Source organism: Lottia gigantea, assembly GCF_000327385.1.
Source record: "Lottia gigantea unplaced genomic scaffold LOTGIsca_505, whole genome shotgun sequence".
Taxonomy (NCBI): domain Eukaryota; kingdom Metazoa; phylum Mollusca; class Gastropoda; family Lottiidae; genus Lottia; species Lottia gigantea.
In genome coordinates this window covers 3812-20833 of record NW_008709736.1, presented here as the reverse complement: position 1 = coordinate 20833, position 17022 = coordinate 3812, and the positions used below count along the sequence as shown (strand labels likewise).

General features: G+C 28.0%; 1 protein-coding gene across 1 annotated transcript in view; it reads right to left on the bottom strand.

Annotated features, from left to right (window-relative positions):
• Positions 1-13961: 13961 nt before the first annotated feature.
• Positions 13962-17022, bottom strand: part of LOTGIDRAFT_175855 (hypothetical protein) — a gene marked incomplete at both ends in the record, with an annotated part of 5573 nt that continues 2512 nt past the window's right edge. The window contains 4 exons of the mRNA XM_009062323.1: positions 13962-14096; positions 14246-14360; positions 14987-15061; positions 15218-15349. Of these exons, the coding sequence (XP_009060571.1) occupies positions 13962-14096; positions 14246-14360; positions 14987-15061; positions 15218-15349 (457 nt within the window). The remainder of the gene's footprint in view (positions 14097-14245; positions 14361-14986; positions 15062-15217; positions 15350-17022) is intronic.

Sequence of the window (17022 nt, the reverse complement as noted above, 5' to 3'; positions counted from 1 at the left end):
TTCCTCACCGCTTACTAAAATAGAAAGTAATTACTCACCATAGAAAACTTACACAGTGGTTACTCACCAATTAGAAAGTAATTACTCACCGTTTAACCACAACTTATTTATCGATAAAAAAGAATTACTCACCACAAAAAAATTATTACTCACTAATTGCAAAGTGATTACTCACTAACTACAAAATGATTACTCAACGATTATTCACAGGTACAAAAAGCGATTACTCACCAAATAAAAAAGGGTATTAATCAAAGTTTACAAAGTGGTTACACACCGATTACCCTAACCGATAAGGGATTACTCACCAATTACAAAGTGATTACTCACCATTTAGAAAGTGGTAAGTTACCGAATACTCACCGATTATTTACCGATATAAAAAAGTGTTTACTCACTGATAAAAATGGTGATCAATCACCAATTAAAAAAAGTGATTACTAAACGTTTACAAAGTGGCTACTCACCGCTTACTCGCCGATAAGTGATTACTCACATAATTACAAAGTGGTAAGTCACCGATTACTCACCGATTACTCGCAGATCGAGACTAAAATAATATCAACTGGCACACTGGTAGATTTGACAGAGGAAAGAGTAGGCAAACTTTAAAATTTAAACTTTCAAACACTAAACGATATTTTTTATAACCTATTCCTAGAACCATTTGCTGTTCACTAACACTATTTATTTATAACTAAAAAAAATTGATTTCGTGTTATGTTCAGAAATATCTTTCGTTAGAATACTAGTATAATCTCAACTATCAGATCATTTTCTAAATGTGTATTTGCATGTCTTTGTCTTTGTATTTTAAAATGTCTACCTCAAATTTTTATTAGTTGTTCCTATTGTAATCAATTACAGTTTATATTGTAATAATGGGAGGTAACTCAATTTTATATATCACTTACAGTTTATATTATTATAATGGGAGATAACTCTATATATCAATTAAAGTTTATATTGTTATAATGGGAGATAACTCTATATATCAATTACTGTTTATGTTGTAATAAAGGGTGTTAATTCAATTTTATATATCAATTACAGTTTATATTGTAATAATGGGAGATAACTCTATATATCAATTACAGTTTATATTGTAATAATAGGAGATAACTCTATGTATCAATTAAAGTTTTTATTGTAATAATGGGAGATAACTGAATTTTATATATCACTTACAGTTTATATTGTAATAATGGGAGATAACTCAATTTTATATATCAATTAAAGTTTATACTGTAATTATGGGAGATAACTTTTATATCAATTACAGTTTTTATTGTAATAATGGTAAATAACTCAATTTAATATCAATTATAGTTTATATTGTAATAATGAGAGATAATTCAATTTTATATATACATTACAATTTATATTGTAATAATGTGAGATAACTCAATTTAATATCAATTACAGTTCATATTGTTAACATAGGAGATAACTCAATTGTATATATCAGTTACAGTTCATATTGTTAACATAGGAGATAACTCAATTTTATATATCAATTACAGTTCATATTGTTAACATAGGAGATAACTCAATTTTATATATCAGTTACAGTTTATATTGTTATAAAGGGAGATAACTCTATATATCAATTGCAGTTCATATTGTTATAATGGGAGAAAACTCAATTTTATATATCAATTACAGTTCATATTGTTAACATAGGAGATAACTCAATTTTATATATCAGTTACAGTTTATATTGTTATAAAGGGAGATAACTCTATATATCAATTGCAGTTCATATTGTTATAATGGGAGATAACTCAATTTTATATATCAATTACAGTATATATTGTTATAATGGGAGAAAAATCAATTTTATATATCAATTGCAGTTCATATTGTTAACATAGGAGATAACTCAATTTAATATCAATTACAGTATATATTGTAATAATGGGAGATAACTCAATTTTAAATATCAATTACAGTTTATATTGTAATAATAGGAGATAACTCTATATATCGATTGCAGTTCATATTGTTATAAAGGGAGATAACTCTATATATTAATTACAGTATATATTGTTATAATGGGAGAAAACTCAATTTTATATATCAATTGCAGTTCATATTGTTAACACAGGAGATAACTCAATTTAATATCAATTACAGTATATATTGTAATAATGGGAGAAAACTCGATTTTATATATCAATTGCAGTTCATATTGTTAACATAGGAGATAACTCAATTTAATATCAATTACAGTTTATATTGTTATAATGGGAGATAACTCTACTGAACATATTGATTAGGGGTTAAATTGTAATAAAGAGAAAGAAATCTATTCTATATATCAATTACGGTTTATATTGTAATAAAGTGAGATAACTAAATTTTATATATCAATTACAGTTTATATTGTAATAATGGGAGATAACTCAATTTTATATGCCAATTACAGTTTACAGTGTGATAATGGGAGATAACTTAATTATCAATTACAGTTTATATTGTAATAAAGGAAGATAACTCTATATACCAATTACATTTTTTTATTGTAATACAGGGAGAGAATTCTATTTTAATTATTAAATACAATTTGCATAGTTATAAAACGAGATAACTCTATTTTGTATACTGTAATTTATATTGCAATAAAGGGAAATAACTTTATCTAATAGATTATTTACATCTAATATATTGATTAAGGGAAAAACTCTATTGAATTTACTCTAATTTATTTATATTGAAATAAAGAGGGATAATTTTTAAATATCCAAATTACAGTTTGTATGTAATAAAGGGAGGTAAATCTCTTTTTTTATATTAATTACAGTATTTTATAAATATATTAATTACTGTTTATACAGTAATATACTATCTTATATATTAAATACAGTTCTAAAGGGACAGCACTCTATGTCATTTGTCAAAATGTAATAAAGTGACAGAATTCTATTTTACACATTAATTATAATTTATAATGAAAAGAAGGAAATGAATGAAAACAGTTTGAATTTTGAGTAATCATTTTGTAATAGTTGAGTAATCATTATTTTTGGTGAGTACATTGTTTGTAATCACTTTATAATTGATGAGTAAATAATCACTTTGTTATCGGTGAATAATCAATTGGTAATCGGTGAGTAATCATAATTGATAATCTTGTAATTGGTGAGTAATCCCCTTTTTATCTATGAGTAATCACTTTGTATGCAGTGATGTAATCAGCAGAAATAAAATCACTTTTCAGTTTGTAAACTATGAGAAAATTTTTTTCGATTTATTAATCTGTCAGTTTTCGGTGATTAATTTATTTGATAATAAAGTCTATTTTTGTTACCATACTTTATATTGTAATAAAATTGGAAATCTTTTAATTATACATACATTATAGTTTATATTTAAATAAAGGGGGATAACCTTTTTATTTACCAATTACAGTTTGTTTGTAATAATGGGAGAGAACTCTATTTTTTGTTGTAAAAAACTGGGATAACTCTATTTTCTATATTTATTAATATATTAATTACAGTTTGTATAGTATCAAAGGGGTGGAACTCTATTTCATTTACTGTGATATAGAATATAATAAAGGAACATAACTCTATTTTACACATTAACTATATGTAATCATGAAATGAAGGGAGATGAGTTTTTATATACTAATCACAGTTTGTATTATGAGTTATCACTTTGTTATCAGTAAGTAATAATTTTGTAATCGAAGAGTAAGCACTCTGTAATTTGTGAGTAATCACTTCACAATCACTTTGTAATTGTTGAATAATCACTTTGTAATTGGTGAGTAATCAATTTTTGTAATTGTTAGCAATCCCCTTAAGAATTATTTTGTATGCAGTGAGTAATCACTTTGTAATAAATCTGTTATCGGTGAGTTATCAATTTTATATTGGTGAGGAGTGATCACTTGTAAATGGCCATTCATTAGTAATCATTTTTGGTTCTGTGAATAATCACTCTGCAATCGATGAGTAATCACTCTGTAATTGCTTTGTAATTGGTGAGTAATAACTTTGTAATTGGTAAGTAATCACTTTGTATTCGGTGAGTGATCAATTTTATATTGGTTAGTGATCAATTTGTAATCGGTGAGTAATCAATTTTAAATTGATTAATGATCACTTGGTAAATGACCATTTTGTTATTGATCTATGAGTAATTACTTTGTTCGAGATGAGTAATCAAGTTGCAATCACTTTGTAATAAATTTGTTATTGATGAGTAATCACTTTGTAATCGGTGAGTGATTACTTGTCCAAATGACCATTTTATAGTTAGTGAGTAATCCCCTTTTATTATCTGTAAGTAATCACTTTGTCTGCGGTGAATGACCACTTTGAAATTGGTGAGTAATCACTTACTATTTGTGAGTTAACCCTTTTTATCTTATGTAATCGTTTAGGGTTAGGGTTAGGGTTATTGGTGAGTTATTCTGGCATATGCGCGTGCACCAAAGGTTAATGACATATCGGCCTTACACATCGAAGCCAAAGAAGAGAAGAATACCACGACTCAAACCATACGATCTACTTCAGATTTGTTTAATTTCGTTTTTATATTACACAATTTGCCACCACCCCATCGCCCTCCTTCACCACCTTGCTCTGCTCCCACCCCGCCCCAAATGAAAAATAAAGAAAAACACAAAACAAAAAGGCAAAAAAATTTCAAATGATGTTGAATGTGTTTATTTTACAATTATCTTCAAGAATGAATCTCAGAAATAAACGTTTCAGACAAATTACATTTATACATAGACTCAATCAAGGCAATCATCAAAAAATGAAAAAAAAAATGACACTGTAAAGGCTATGCTATAAGCTTGTAATCTCACCAAATGTACAAGAAATAGAGATCTAGGTCCGATCATACAATTGTTGTACAACAGCGCCATGGAACTAAGATCTAGCGACCAATTATAAATCAATTTAAATGTATGAAAATTTGAATGGTATCGTTGTACACTGTCAAACATTTTTTATTGACCTTAATCAATCGCATGCTATTAGGTGCCTATTCACAAATCATAACTAAAATAAAAATTCTAATTTATTAGGATAGCAATCTGAATGTTTAACAATCAGATATAGAATGAATTTAAGAGCTTTATCAATCAAATAATAAAATCGTTATGTTATGTCTAGTGTAAAAAGGTCCCAGAATTCTTCCTCGCTTTGAGCATATACCTTTTAGGATACGTTTCTTGTTTTACAACATTATTTTTACGCCTTTGTATATCCCAAAAATTCGGTAAGAATTTCAATTATCAAAATGGACCTTAACCCGTTTGAATCAAGCATTAATTTTGTAGGACGTCGTTGTACTGCGTCAAATCTTAGCCTAAATAACCCATATGCCATTGTCTTAGTTGTAAAATTAACCTTTTTTTTTAGTTAAGTGTGCTGATAACTCAAAAACATGTCAACGGCAATAGATACTACCAATTACTATTTGTGCTGATTATTGATTTTTTTTTTAAACCGGGTTCGTTCGCCCTTATTTATGTTTGCCTAGGGTTAACGTTGTATAACTTGCCATTACATTAGAATACTCGTATACTCCTTGGAAACCTTGCACATGATTCAGATTTATTTTTGAGGGTTTTATGATTTATGTTCCTAACCCATGTGTTCAATAATCTTCCGCTCTGAAAGATGTGGATTCATTTATCGACTCGGGTCCATTCAAAAATCGTGTACCAAAGTCTCATCGAGGTCAATTTGGTGCTGCTGTACAAGAGTTGTATAATTATGCAAACAAGCTTTATATGATCTAAATACAGTCAATTGATAGCGTGGAGTTATAGGAGAAAGCTCTAAAACAAATAAATAACCGGACCAATCTCAGAATATTTTCAAGGATATGCAGATTTCGATCGGTTGAGATGCATTCATATGCAGTTCATTCCGATTGAGGTCAAAATAAGTGCATGGGTTAATCTTTGCCTGTAAATACAGATCGAAATAATTTCCAATCGTTCAGGAGAAAATCGGATACACCTGATCTATGATAAACGGAGTCGAGTATTTTATACGAGAAGTAGTCGTTTTCTGAAATTGGTCTGGCGGGGGCTATTCTGTATTTTATTTACACTAAAAATAAGGGTTTTGGCACATGACTGGAGTTCCAATACTTAGTGAATTCTATACATTATTATCGTTAATATTAGCTATTTTAAAACAATTGGACATTATATAAAACCACGTGTTCCGTCTGCTGTGGTGATCATCTTAAGGCTCTATGGGTCATCAATTAACTTCATTCAATTAGACCTCAAGATTTGAGCATTTATACGACTTCACTTTGGACCTGTTTCATGAAATTCAAATATGATGATTTTAGGATTCTAATCATCTGATTGAACAATCACTAGAACTCAATTTGAATTCAGTTTATCAACCAATCAAAGTGCTCTAAATCTAAAGTTGATGTTGGGACGCGAGCAAAATTATCAGCTTCCTTTTGCATGTCACGTGTCCAAAATACTAGCTTACTCGTTAAATTTTCAAATATTTCGCGCGTGTTTTGGTACTAACTAACTTTAGAATATTTTACAAATACTTAACCGAAATTATTAAAAGTTCACGACATGCGAAATCGGATTGTTACTTGACAAAATTTCTACAAGCGACTTACCACTCAAATGACCCGAAGCAATTTAAGAGTTTCAAACCTTTTTAGTTTATAATTTTTAAGTGCACCAATGGTAGGGAAATGGTGCACTCATGGGAAATCAGAAAATATGAACTGATTCTGTTTGAGGTTTAATTTAGTTAAATTGCCCCTTGATGACTTAGAATCATTCGATCAAACCCATAGAACCCTAAATTCTGCAAATTACTCACCTTCAGTCCAGGAGGACCCTGGAGAGTTGCAGATGGCAAAAACTATGAAAAGAATGATTAATATTATTATTATTAAATATAAATACTGTGATCTATAATTAATATTCGATCACAATTTATGAGCAGGAACATGATAAAGCCACTGTGTTCACTCACAATAAATTGTCTCGCTCGTTGTGCCGTAAAACTTTCATACAATCCCAAATATTGGCTAGTGTTATCCGGGCCTTATTCACATAATTATCACAAACAACTGCATAATTCTTACACTATCACTTTCTATGTATTCCAAGATTTGGTTTCATATTACACCATGTTCACACTACACTTCAATGTACATTTCCTGTATCAGCACACTCTGCCTTCCACTTTTTCTGTCTCGGCGGAATTTAACAAATGTCTTAATTATACATTTTCACTTCCAAACATTGTATCCTTGGCAAATTTAACAAGTTTCCTTTATTTTAACACTTTGCCTTCCACGACAAACATTTTGTCTCGGCCAAATTATGTTTTTACCCAAAAATATTTTTTATTCATAGTTGTTGAACCACTTTTCTGATTTCTAGCCTTTTTTTACTCTGAAATCATCAAGAAGGAGCTTGTTAATCGAGTTGGCAGCGTGTTTGCTAGAATTTGTTTAAAAACGCCAACGGAACTGTCTATTTAATCCTGACAAAGATATTTGTGCAAATGACCATTTCATTCTTAAACAAGACAAGTCTATTTTATTTTGAAAATGAATCAGAATTATCTAGCCCACTACCACTTAAATTACCTCAAAATAAAGTGGACTCAGTCGAGTTTATGTTTGGAATCGTCCCTGCACGTGCATAACTATGTTTGGCCGACTATACAACTAGAGAAGCAACATAAGAAATTAATACAGTGCAAGTTATATAAAATATCAAAGAAAGCGTGAGCATGCTCTTAGCAGAATAAAGATATACAAAGTGTTAAATTGAACAGAGATTGAACAGAGATTGAACAGAGATTGATCAGAGATTGAACAGTTAAAGGAGGATGTCCACACAAATTTGTAAAAGAGCAAGAAAACTTTAACAAGTTTAATTTGTATATTTAGCCACTCCATTCAGAAGATATTTCAGAAATGATACTTTTAGACAAATTTTACTATCATTAACGAGGTTCAAGTAACCTCTGTACAGTTATAAAGTCAATTAACGAAAATAAATTGTAAAATTTCACTGCCATAGAAAACTTTGTCATATACAAAAATATACATGGACAAATCCTTTTGAGCAAACAAAATAAACAAAATGAAGCTAACAGACAATACATAAAGTTTGAGATTTGAGTTTTATATCCATACAGATTTCAACTCAATCAACATTCATCTTGACAGTCATCGAAGAAAAACCTTTTGATTTAAAACAAATTTTTATATCGCAGCCGAAATGTTTTGATTAAATTATTAAAAGTGAAGTCATCAGAAATTAACAGAAGGATCAATTTTCAATCGATGACGTCATTGTGAATGGCTGAAAAAGCTGTTGTAAGAAGAATTGTGCTTTAGTAAGAGTCAGTATATATTGAAAGCAGGCGGTTAAAAGTAGTCCAGTTGAAGGCGTATCGAGGTGCGTGCAGGAAATGGTGCAGTGCATCATGGTCCTCCCAGAGAAAGACTTGGTAATTTTGGAATAATGGATCTTGTTTGCTGTAAGGAAATGTATAAAATATATAATATACAGGAAGCAATATACAGATAAATTATAGATACTACAGTTCTTATACAGAAATAGAAAATAATTACCAAATATACATTATTAACTATATGTAGACATTTTCCATAAGGAATGCCGACTTGACAAACCTACGGAGCCAAAACTGTATCATTACTGTGTATACAATATTGAATTCAAATGTCTTTGCTTTTCTATTACTATTATATTGATGGTATTTGGCACAATAATCCCCCACAATGACTTAAAACAAGAACAGATAATTCAGATAAATTAGCGACTATCTGGACATTTCTTCCATGAACGTATCTTTGTCAATGCTGAAAACATAAATTTCAAGCACATGACACCAAACTGTTATTTTACGAACTTTCAGATTACTCTGAGATAATAATATATCTCTGTTAAAGACGTATTAACCTTCTCAGAGAAATCGGTCGACAGCTGAGAGGTTGACGAATGAACTCAAGGACAGCCTTAACCACCAGCAGTGTCATTAGCCCATTTATAAAGAGGATACTTTTGAAGCGAATTGGACAGGGCGAGCATGTCAAATCAGGATGAACAAGAAGTATTCTCTTGTAGAAACTAAACATGGAAAGAAATCGCTTAAAATAGGATAGATATAAATATCAATATGGCCAGATTTTAGTTTAGAGCTAAACTGAAAACTCCTAATGTTCGGGCAATAGATATCAAAACTAACATGTACACCAAACCAAGGATTTCTCTCAGAGCATGCGTGTTCTCAATTAACTAGAATGAAAGATCTGAGAAGGAAAACCAAACACAGAGAAAATAAAGGTCAAATTTGAATGTCAACATTTTATTTCTAATGATAACCATGCAACAAATAAATAAATGAATAATAATTAACAGATGTAAATAAACAAACAAACACAACAAACAAATATAATTAATGATAATCTGTGAATTATACTCGCAAATATACAGTATTATGCCACAAAATATCTCAAAATCATCATCACATTGTAGGAAATTGTGGCCAAGATTTTGATTTGAATTGAATTTTGGTGGTGTAGTTATTATACAGAAAGAGATAAGGTTGGACATATACACTTGAATTACGACTTTATTTTTGAGTAAAGTGAGAGGGTGGGGGGTGAGGGGGTGGGGGGGGGGATGTGGGGAGGTGGCAATAGAGCACAATACAAGATCAGTTCATATTTAAGGGGATTTCAATTTGGTGCTAAGAAAAAGGATCTGAAATTTCAATAAGACAGAATAAAACAAAACAAAGATGAACTTGTTCATAAACCATAAGATACTATTATTTAATTATATATATATATATCACTTGATCACATTTCATGTCTCTACAAATCTTACATTTTTTCATTTCGGTATATTTCAATGCACAATTCTAAATTAAAGACACATTTCTAGAGCAATATTTTTTTTTTAAAGTAAGGGGCCAGTCATATTTGTCAACTCCTGAAAATAGCGATGCCAAGAACCACTTCCCTCTTGACTGTTTCCAGACCCAATATGACCAACATGAGTGGTAGTGTGTAGAAGAACTATATCATATAATATTTATATTTTAAGTAATTTTGAGACTTGAGAGTATTAAACCATGTTTATGTTGAGCTTCCAGAGTTTAATATTCAGTTTACCAATTAATTTAAAAATCACAATATTCAAAATAATTCATTCTGTAAACTTAAAATGCAGAAAATAGAAGGAAGAACAAAATGGGTGAATTAAGACAGCTAATAGATATGATAACACAATTTAAAAAAGACTAGAATACATCACAATAGAAAATAATTTGTGATTTGAAATGAAAAATCTTATTCTATAGTTTTATAAAGCCTTAGCACAGGTTACCTCGTTGCATACTGCATGACTTTAGATTTCAGTACTAATTACATAATAAGAGTTCTAGAATTTTAGTTGTCTTCTTGGGGCTATTTCAATTTTTAAAAGAGTGATACAACAAAGTAGAAACATATGAAGTGAAGAAGCTAGAGTTGTATATGCTATCTTCTTTCATAACATTCATAGCTTATATCTAGAGGGGTATTATCGAAAAACAAAAATATTCTTTACCTGTAGCAAACAGGAAGTTAGCTATTTGTTATAGAACTATAGAATTACACTTTAATACAAGCTAACAACAAAAAACAAAATATACAAAACGTTCAGTATTATATATTAGGTCCCAAATATTTATAAACATTCAAGTCATTCTTCGGTTGGTTGCTTTAGCTGTGTTTACCAGTCAAGTCTGTTATAGAGATAGAGTTATTTACCAATCAAATCTGTTATAGAGATAGAGATATTTACCAGTCAAATCTGTTATAGAGATAGAGTTATTTACCAGTCAAATCTGTTATAGAGATAGAGTTATTTACCAATCAAGTCTGTTATAGAGATAGAGTTATTTACCAATCAAGTCTGTTATAGAGATAGAGTTATTTACCAATCAAGTCTGTTATAGAGATAGAGTTATTTACGAGTCAAATCTGTTATAGAGATAGAGCTATTTACCAATCAAGTCTGTTATAGAGATAGAGTTATTTACCAATCAAGTCTGTTATAGAGATAGAGATATTTACCAGTCAAGTCTGTTATAGAGATAGAGTTATTTACCAGTCAAATCTGTTATAGAGATAGAGTTATTTACCAGTCAAATCTGTTATAGAGATAGAGTTATTTACCAGTCAAATCTGTTATAGAGATAGAGCTATTTGCCAGTCAAATCTGTATTAGAGTTTTATGACAGTGATATTAGTTTTATTCTTCTAACCAGATAGATGATATGGTATTTTTTAAAATGTTATTGGATATTTTGCAGTTAAAAGTATCAGGATTAAATATTTTCCAACCTTGTTCCATAATGTATATTAATATCTGTGACCTAGTATCATCATTATAGCACCCTTTATTCTCAATCATTCATCAAAAATACACAAACTTCAAAAATAGTATATACAAAACATCTTGCACAAAATACACAGATACAAACTTCAAAATAGAATGGGAAAAAATTTGATGCAAATGTAATGTTCGAATTGTCTGATTGGTCAATTAATAAAAAATCATTTTATATTTAGTTGTACAAACCAGTAAGATTACTGGATTTTTGAAAATCAAATTTCAAATATATTTTGTGTAAACATGTATTCTTAAAATTCTATTTTGACTTAATCAAAAGGAAAACTTGAAGTTGTAAATTCTATACATGAGTATTCAGTTTACATACAATTTATAAATTAATGAAAAAATGTGAAAGTATTGAAATTCTAGTAACAATGATGGATGCACCATGAATAAAGGCTTTTAATGATATGAATAAAGGTTTAAAGGTGATATGAATAAAGGTTTAAAGGTGATATGAATAAAGGTTTAAAGGTGATATGAATAAAGGTTTAAAGGTGATATGAATAAAGGCTTAAAGGTTGATGTAGATAAAATAGTAAAACAATATGTGACCATTTAGTGAAAGATGCTGAAAAACACAAAAACATCAGGTGCTCTGAAAGAGCATTCCTGACCCTGATTCTATGAGCTAACCCTACCCTACCTCCACTCTACCTATCTCTTAATCTTTCCCTTTTGATAAGAAATTGTGACAATGTACCAATTGTGGTTTTAATGTACATGTATAACCTTTTCCTTTAGAAGCATGCATTGTAATTTCTTGAATCCATCTTGGAATATTTATTTTTTTGACTTAAAATTAATTACAAAAATATCTACAGTTTAAAATGATCTGTAATGTTATATATCTGATTCTCTCTGTTTTTAGTCTTTGTGAAGCCTTTCATTGTGTTTGAAATAGCCAAATGTTCCTGATACTATTAAAGTATCTCTCTGTATCATAACCCTTACATCAAACTGTTAAACTTTACAAAGTAGCCAAAATATTAAGGATGGCTTTTAAAATTAGTATGAAAATATTCTATCTCACATGGCTACACCAATCATAGAATTGATTCTAGTGGAAGTCAAGTTTTAAGATAGTTCACTAGGCTACACCAATCATAGAATTGATTCTAGTGGAAGTCAAGTTTTAAGATAGTTCACTAGGCTACACCAATCATAGAATTGATTCTAGTGGAAGTCAAGTTTTAAGATAGTTCACTAGGCTACACCAATCATAGAATTGATTCTAGTGGAAGTCAAGTTTTAAGATAGTTCACTAGGCTACACCAATCATAGAATTGATTCTAGTGGAAGTCAAGTTTTAAGATAGTAACTGTAGAAAATAAAAAATAATCACTAACATGCCAACATGGACAATTCAAAATAAGAAAGAGAGAAAACTCAGATATCACAACATTACTGATCACAAAACAAATTGAGAAAAAAATCATACAAAGCTTAGAGGATTCTCTAAAAAAATTTCAGAAATAAGATTAATCTAATAATTTCACTTATTTCAATAGATGACATTAGTCAAAGTGCCAAATTCATTCAGAAGACTTTAAGGTACCTTACAAATGGCACAATGGTCTAAATCTAATTCCATCAAAATTAAATAGTCAAGACTGAGGTTTATAATTCTTAATTGTCAGAGTTTTGGCTGATTGTTTTCTTATTAATCTATATTTTTAAAGAATCCATTCTAACAACATAGAATAAAAGAATAGTTTTTAAATTCAAATTCAGGCAAAGATAGCACTAAAAACATAATTAATCAATGTTCATGATTGAAAAAAATATGTCAATTCTCTAATAGAAATGTAAAAAAAAACAATAACCTATGTCATTAAAATGAGACACAGAGATACAGCAATAGGAATTTTGGAGTCCCAAATTTTTGTTGTTTGAAAATGTCTTTATAAAAAATACCATCATGAGTGTAAAAGGAAGAGAAATGTAAATATATATATATATATATATATAACATGTGTATCATGAAAATAAAATAAGTCAGAATATTTGTTTAGGTTTTAAAGATAAATTATGAAAACTATCTTCCTCACAGTTTAATCAAAAAAATTATATAAAAAAAATTTATGTCATTAAAATATGTCATAGCAAAAAAAAGTTCTGTTGATTAAAATTGGTCATAGCAAAAAAAAGTTCTGTTGATTAAAATTGGTCATAGCAAAAAAAAAGTTCTGTTGATTAAAATTGGTCATAGCAAAAAAAAAGTTCTGTTGATTAAAATTGGTCATAGCAAAAAAAAAGTTCTGTTGATTAAAATTGGTCATAGCAAAAAAAAAGTTCTGTTGATTAAAATTGGTCATAGTAAAAAAAAAGTTCTGTTGATTAAAATTGGTCATAGTAAAAAAAAAGTTCTGTTGATTAAAATTGGTCATAGTAAAAAAAAAAGTTCTGTTGATTAAAATTGATCATAGTAAAAAAAAAATGAGTCGAGAAAAATATAGAAAGAATTTTACAGAAAAAATGATGAAAAAAGATAAAAAAAGAAGAGAAAAACACGATGTCAATGTTTAAAATGTGACCAATTACTGGTCAGAAGTCTTACTTTCTTTCTCGTTCCACTTAAATATTCTTTATACATATCACTTCTTAAATAGCGACTATAACTGTCACATTTCATTAGTTTAAATATATGTTCCTGGAAATACAAGACACAATAAATACAACTTGATGATAGGGGCTACCACAGGCAAAACATTACTGGATTTATGAAGACCACAAACAAATATGATTGAAGTTAAGCGGATTTTATTTTGACTTTCAGAACTAATAACTATTTCAACCAACCTGTGCTTCATCGAAACAGAATCGTGTGGGATTATTTTCAACTCGTTTTCGTACCAACTCCATAATCTGACAATCTACGTTCACTGGATTATGTGCACCCGGGGCAAGAAATTCACTAGAACAGAAAACAATAGCTTTTATGCTGAATATTCATGATATACATCTATTAGCTGAACTTATGAAAATAAACTTAAAAGTTAAGCTGAATTATAATTGATAACTTAGTCATGATTACTTTCATTTTATTGTTTTGTCACTATATGTTATTATTGATAAAAATAAGGGAGCTAACAACTCATGGTTTATTCTTCGTGTAACGTTTATATAGATTTATCTCCCCTTATACAATAGTGTACTTTCAATAATAGTTTCCCTACATCAGATCAATTATTAATAAACCAATTATAAAAAATAAACCAATTATTAATAAACCAATTATAAAAAAAAAACCAATTATTAATAAACCAATTATAAAAAATAAACCAATTATTAATAAACCAATTATAAAAAATAAACCAATTATTAATAAACCAATTATAAAAAATAAACCAATTATTAATAAACCAATTAAAAAAAATAAATCAATTATTAATACACCAATTATAAAAAAATAAACCAATTATAAAAAATAAACCAATTATAAAAAATAAACCAATTATACCTTAGTTTTTCATCCTATTTCACTGAACTCTCATGCAATTTGTCATGAAAAATATATTACAAGAGTTCATTTGAACTTACCTAAATATTTCATGGACCTTTTGATGAACTTCACTCATTGGAAGGCCTTTTAATTCTTGACACGCTAACCAAAATCTATGAAGGGAAAAACATTGGGTAAATTCAATTCAGATGATATAAAATCACTGAAAATCAAAGGAAAATGATTTAATAGAATATAAACAATCTAAAATCACCAATTCACATTAAACAGTAGACACTAAACCAACATAATTATAAAATTATTCTTACTTTAAATTTTCTCCACTAAATTCTTTATCTAAAAATTTTCCAAAGTGATCCCTGCCTGCTGCATCATGAAGTAATTCTTCCACGGAGAAAGCCCAGAGTTTAACTCTACGTTGTGGTATATCTCGAGCATTCCTGTAATATAGGGTAATATTTAAAATAAAATTAAATGTTTTGTCAAACTTTATTGCACCTGATGAAGACAGTCAATGTCATGAAGTCTGCAATGAGGGAAATGTTTCAAAGACAGCAGGCATAAAGTATTGGGTGACCCTAACCTGTTTATTATCCAATTGAATGACTTATTGTTTTGTAGTCTCTCTGACTTGTAACACTGACAGGAGGAAACTAGGTTGAAAATACGAAAGTTTTATCTCAACTTAAACAGACCTCTTCTGATTTAAACTGAGAAGAGGGATAATTTAATATAAACAATGCTTAACTAACATAGATAATTTACATAGATAATTTAATATAAACAATGCTTAACTTACATAGATAATTACATAGATAATTTAACATAAACAATGCTTAACTTAAATAGATAATTTACATAGATAATTTAATATAAACAATGCTTAACTTACATAGATAATTTACATAGATAATTTACATAGATAATTTAATATAAACAATTCTTAACTTAAATAGATAATTTACATTGATAATTTAATATAAACAATGCTTAACTTAAATAGATAATTTACATAGATAATTTAACATAAACAATGCTTAACTTAAATAGATAATTTACATAGATAATTTAATATAAACAATGCTTAACTTACATAGATAATTTACATAGATAATTTACATAGATAATTTAATATAAACAATTCTTAACTTACATAGATAATTTACATAGATAATTTAATATAAACAATGCTTAACTTACATAGATAATTTACATAGATAATTTAATATAAACAATGCTTAACTTACATAGATAATTTACATAGATAATTTAATATAAACAATTCTTAACTTACACAGATAATTTACAAAGATAATTTAATATAAACAATTCTTAACTTACATAGATAATTTACATAGATAATTTAATATAAACAATGCTTAACTTACATAGATAATTTACATAGATAATTTAATATAAACAATGCTTAACTTACATAGATAATTTACATTGATAATTTAATATAAACAATGCTTAACTTAAATAGATAATTTACATAGATAATTTAACATAAACAATGCTTAACTTAATAAGATAATTTACATAGATAATTTAATATAAACAATGCTTAACTTAAATAGATAATTAAGATAGATAATTTACATAGATAATTTAATATAAACAATGCTTAACTTAAATAGATAATTTACATTGATAATTTAATATAAACAATGCTTAACTTAAATAGATAATTTACATAGATAATTTAATATAAACAATGCTTAACTTACATAGATAATTTACATAGATAATTTAATATAAACAATGCTTAACTTAAATAGATAATTTACATAGATAATTTAATATAAACAATGCTTAACTTACATAGATAATTTACATAGATAATTTAATATAAACAATGCTTAACTTACATAGATAATTTACATAGATAATTTAATATAAACAATTCTTAATTTACATAGATAATTTAATATAAACAATGCTTAACTTACATAGATAATTTACATAGATAATTTAATATAAACAATGCTTAACTTACATAGATAATTTACATAGATAATTTAATATAAACAATGCTTAACTTACATAGATAATTTACATAGATAATATAAACAATGCTTAACTTACATAGATAATTTACATAGATAATTTT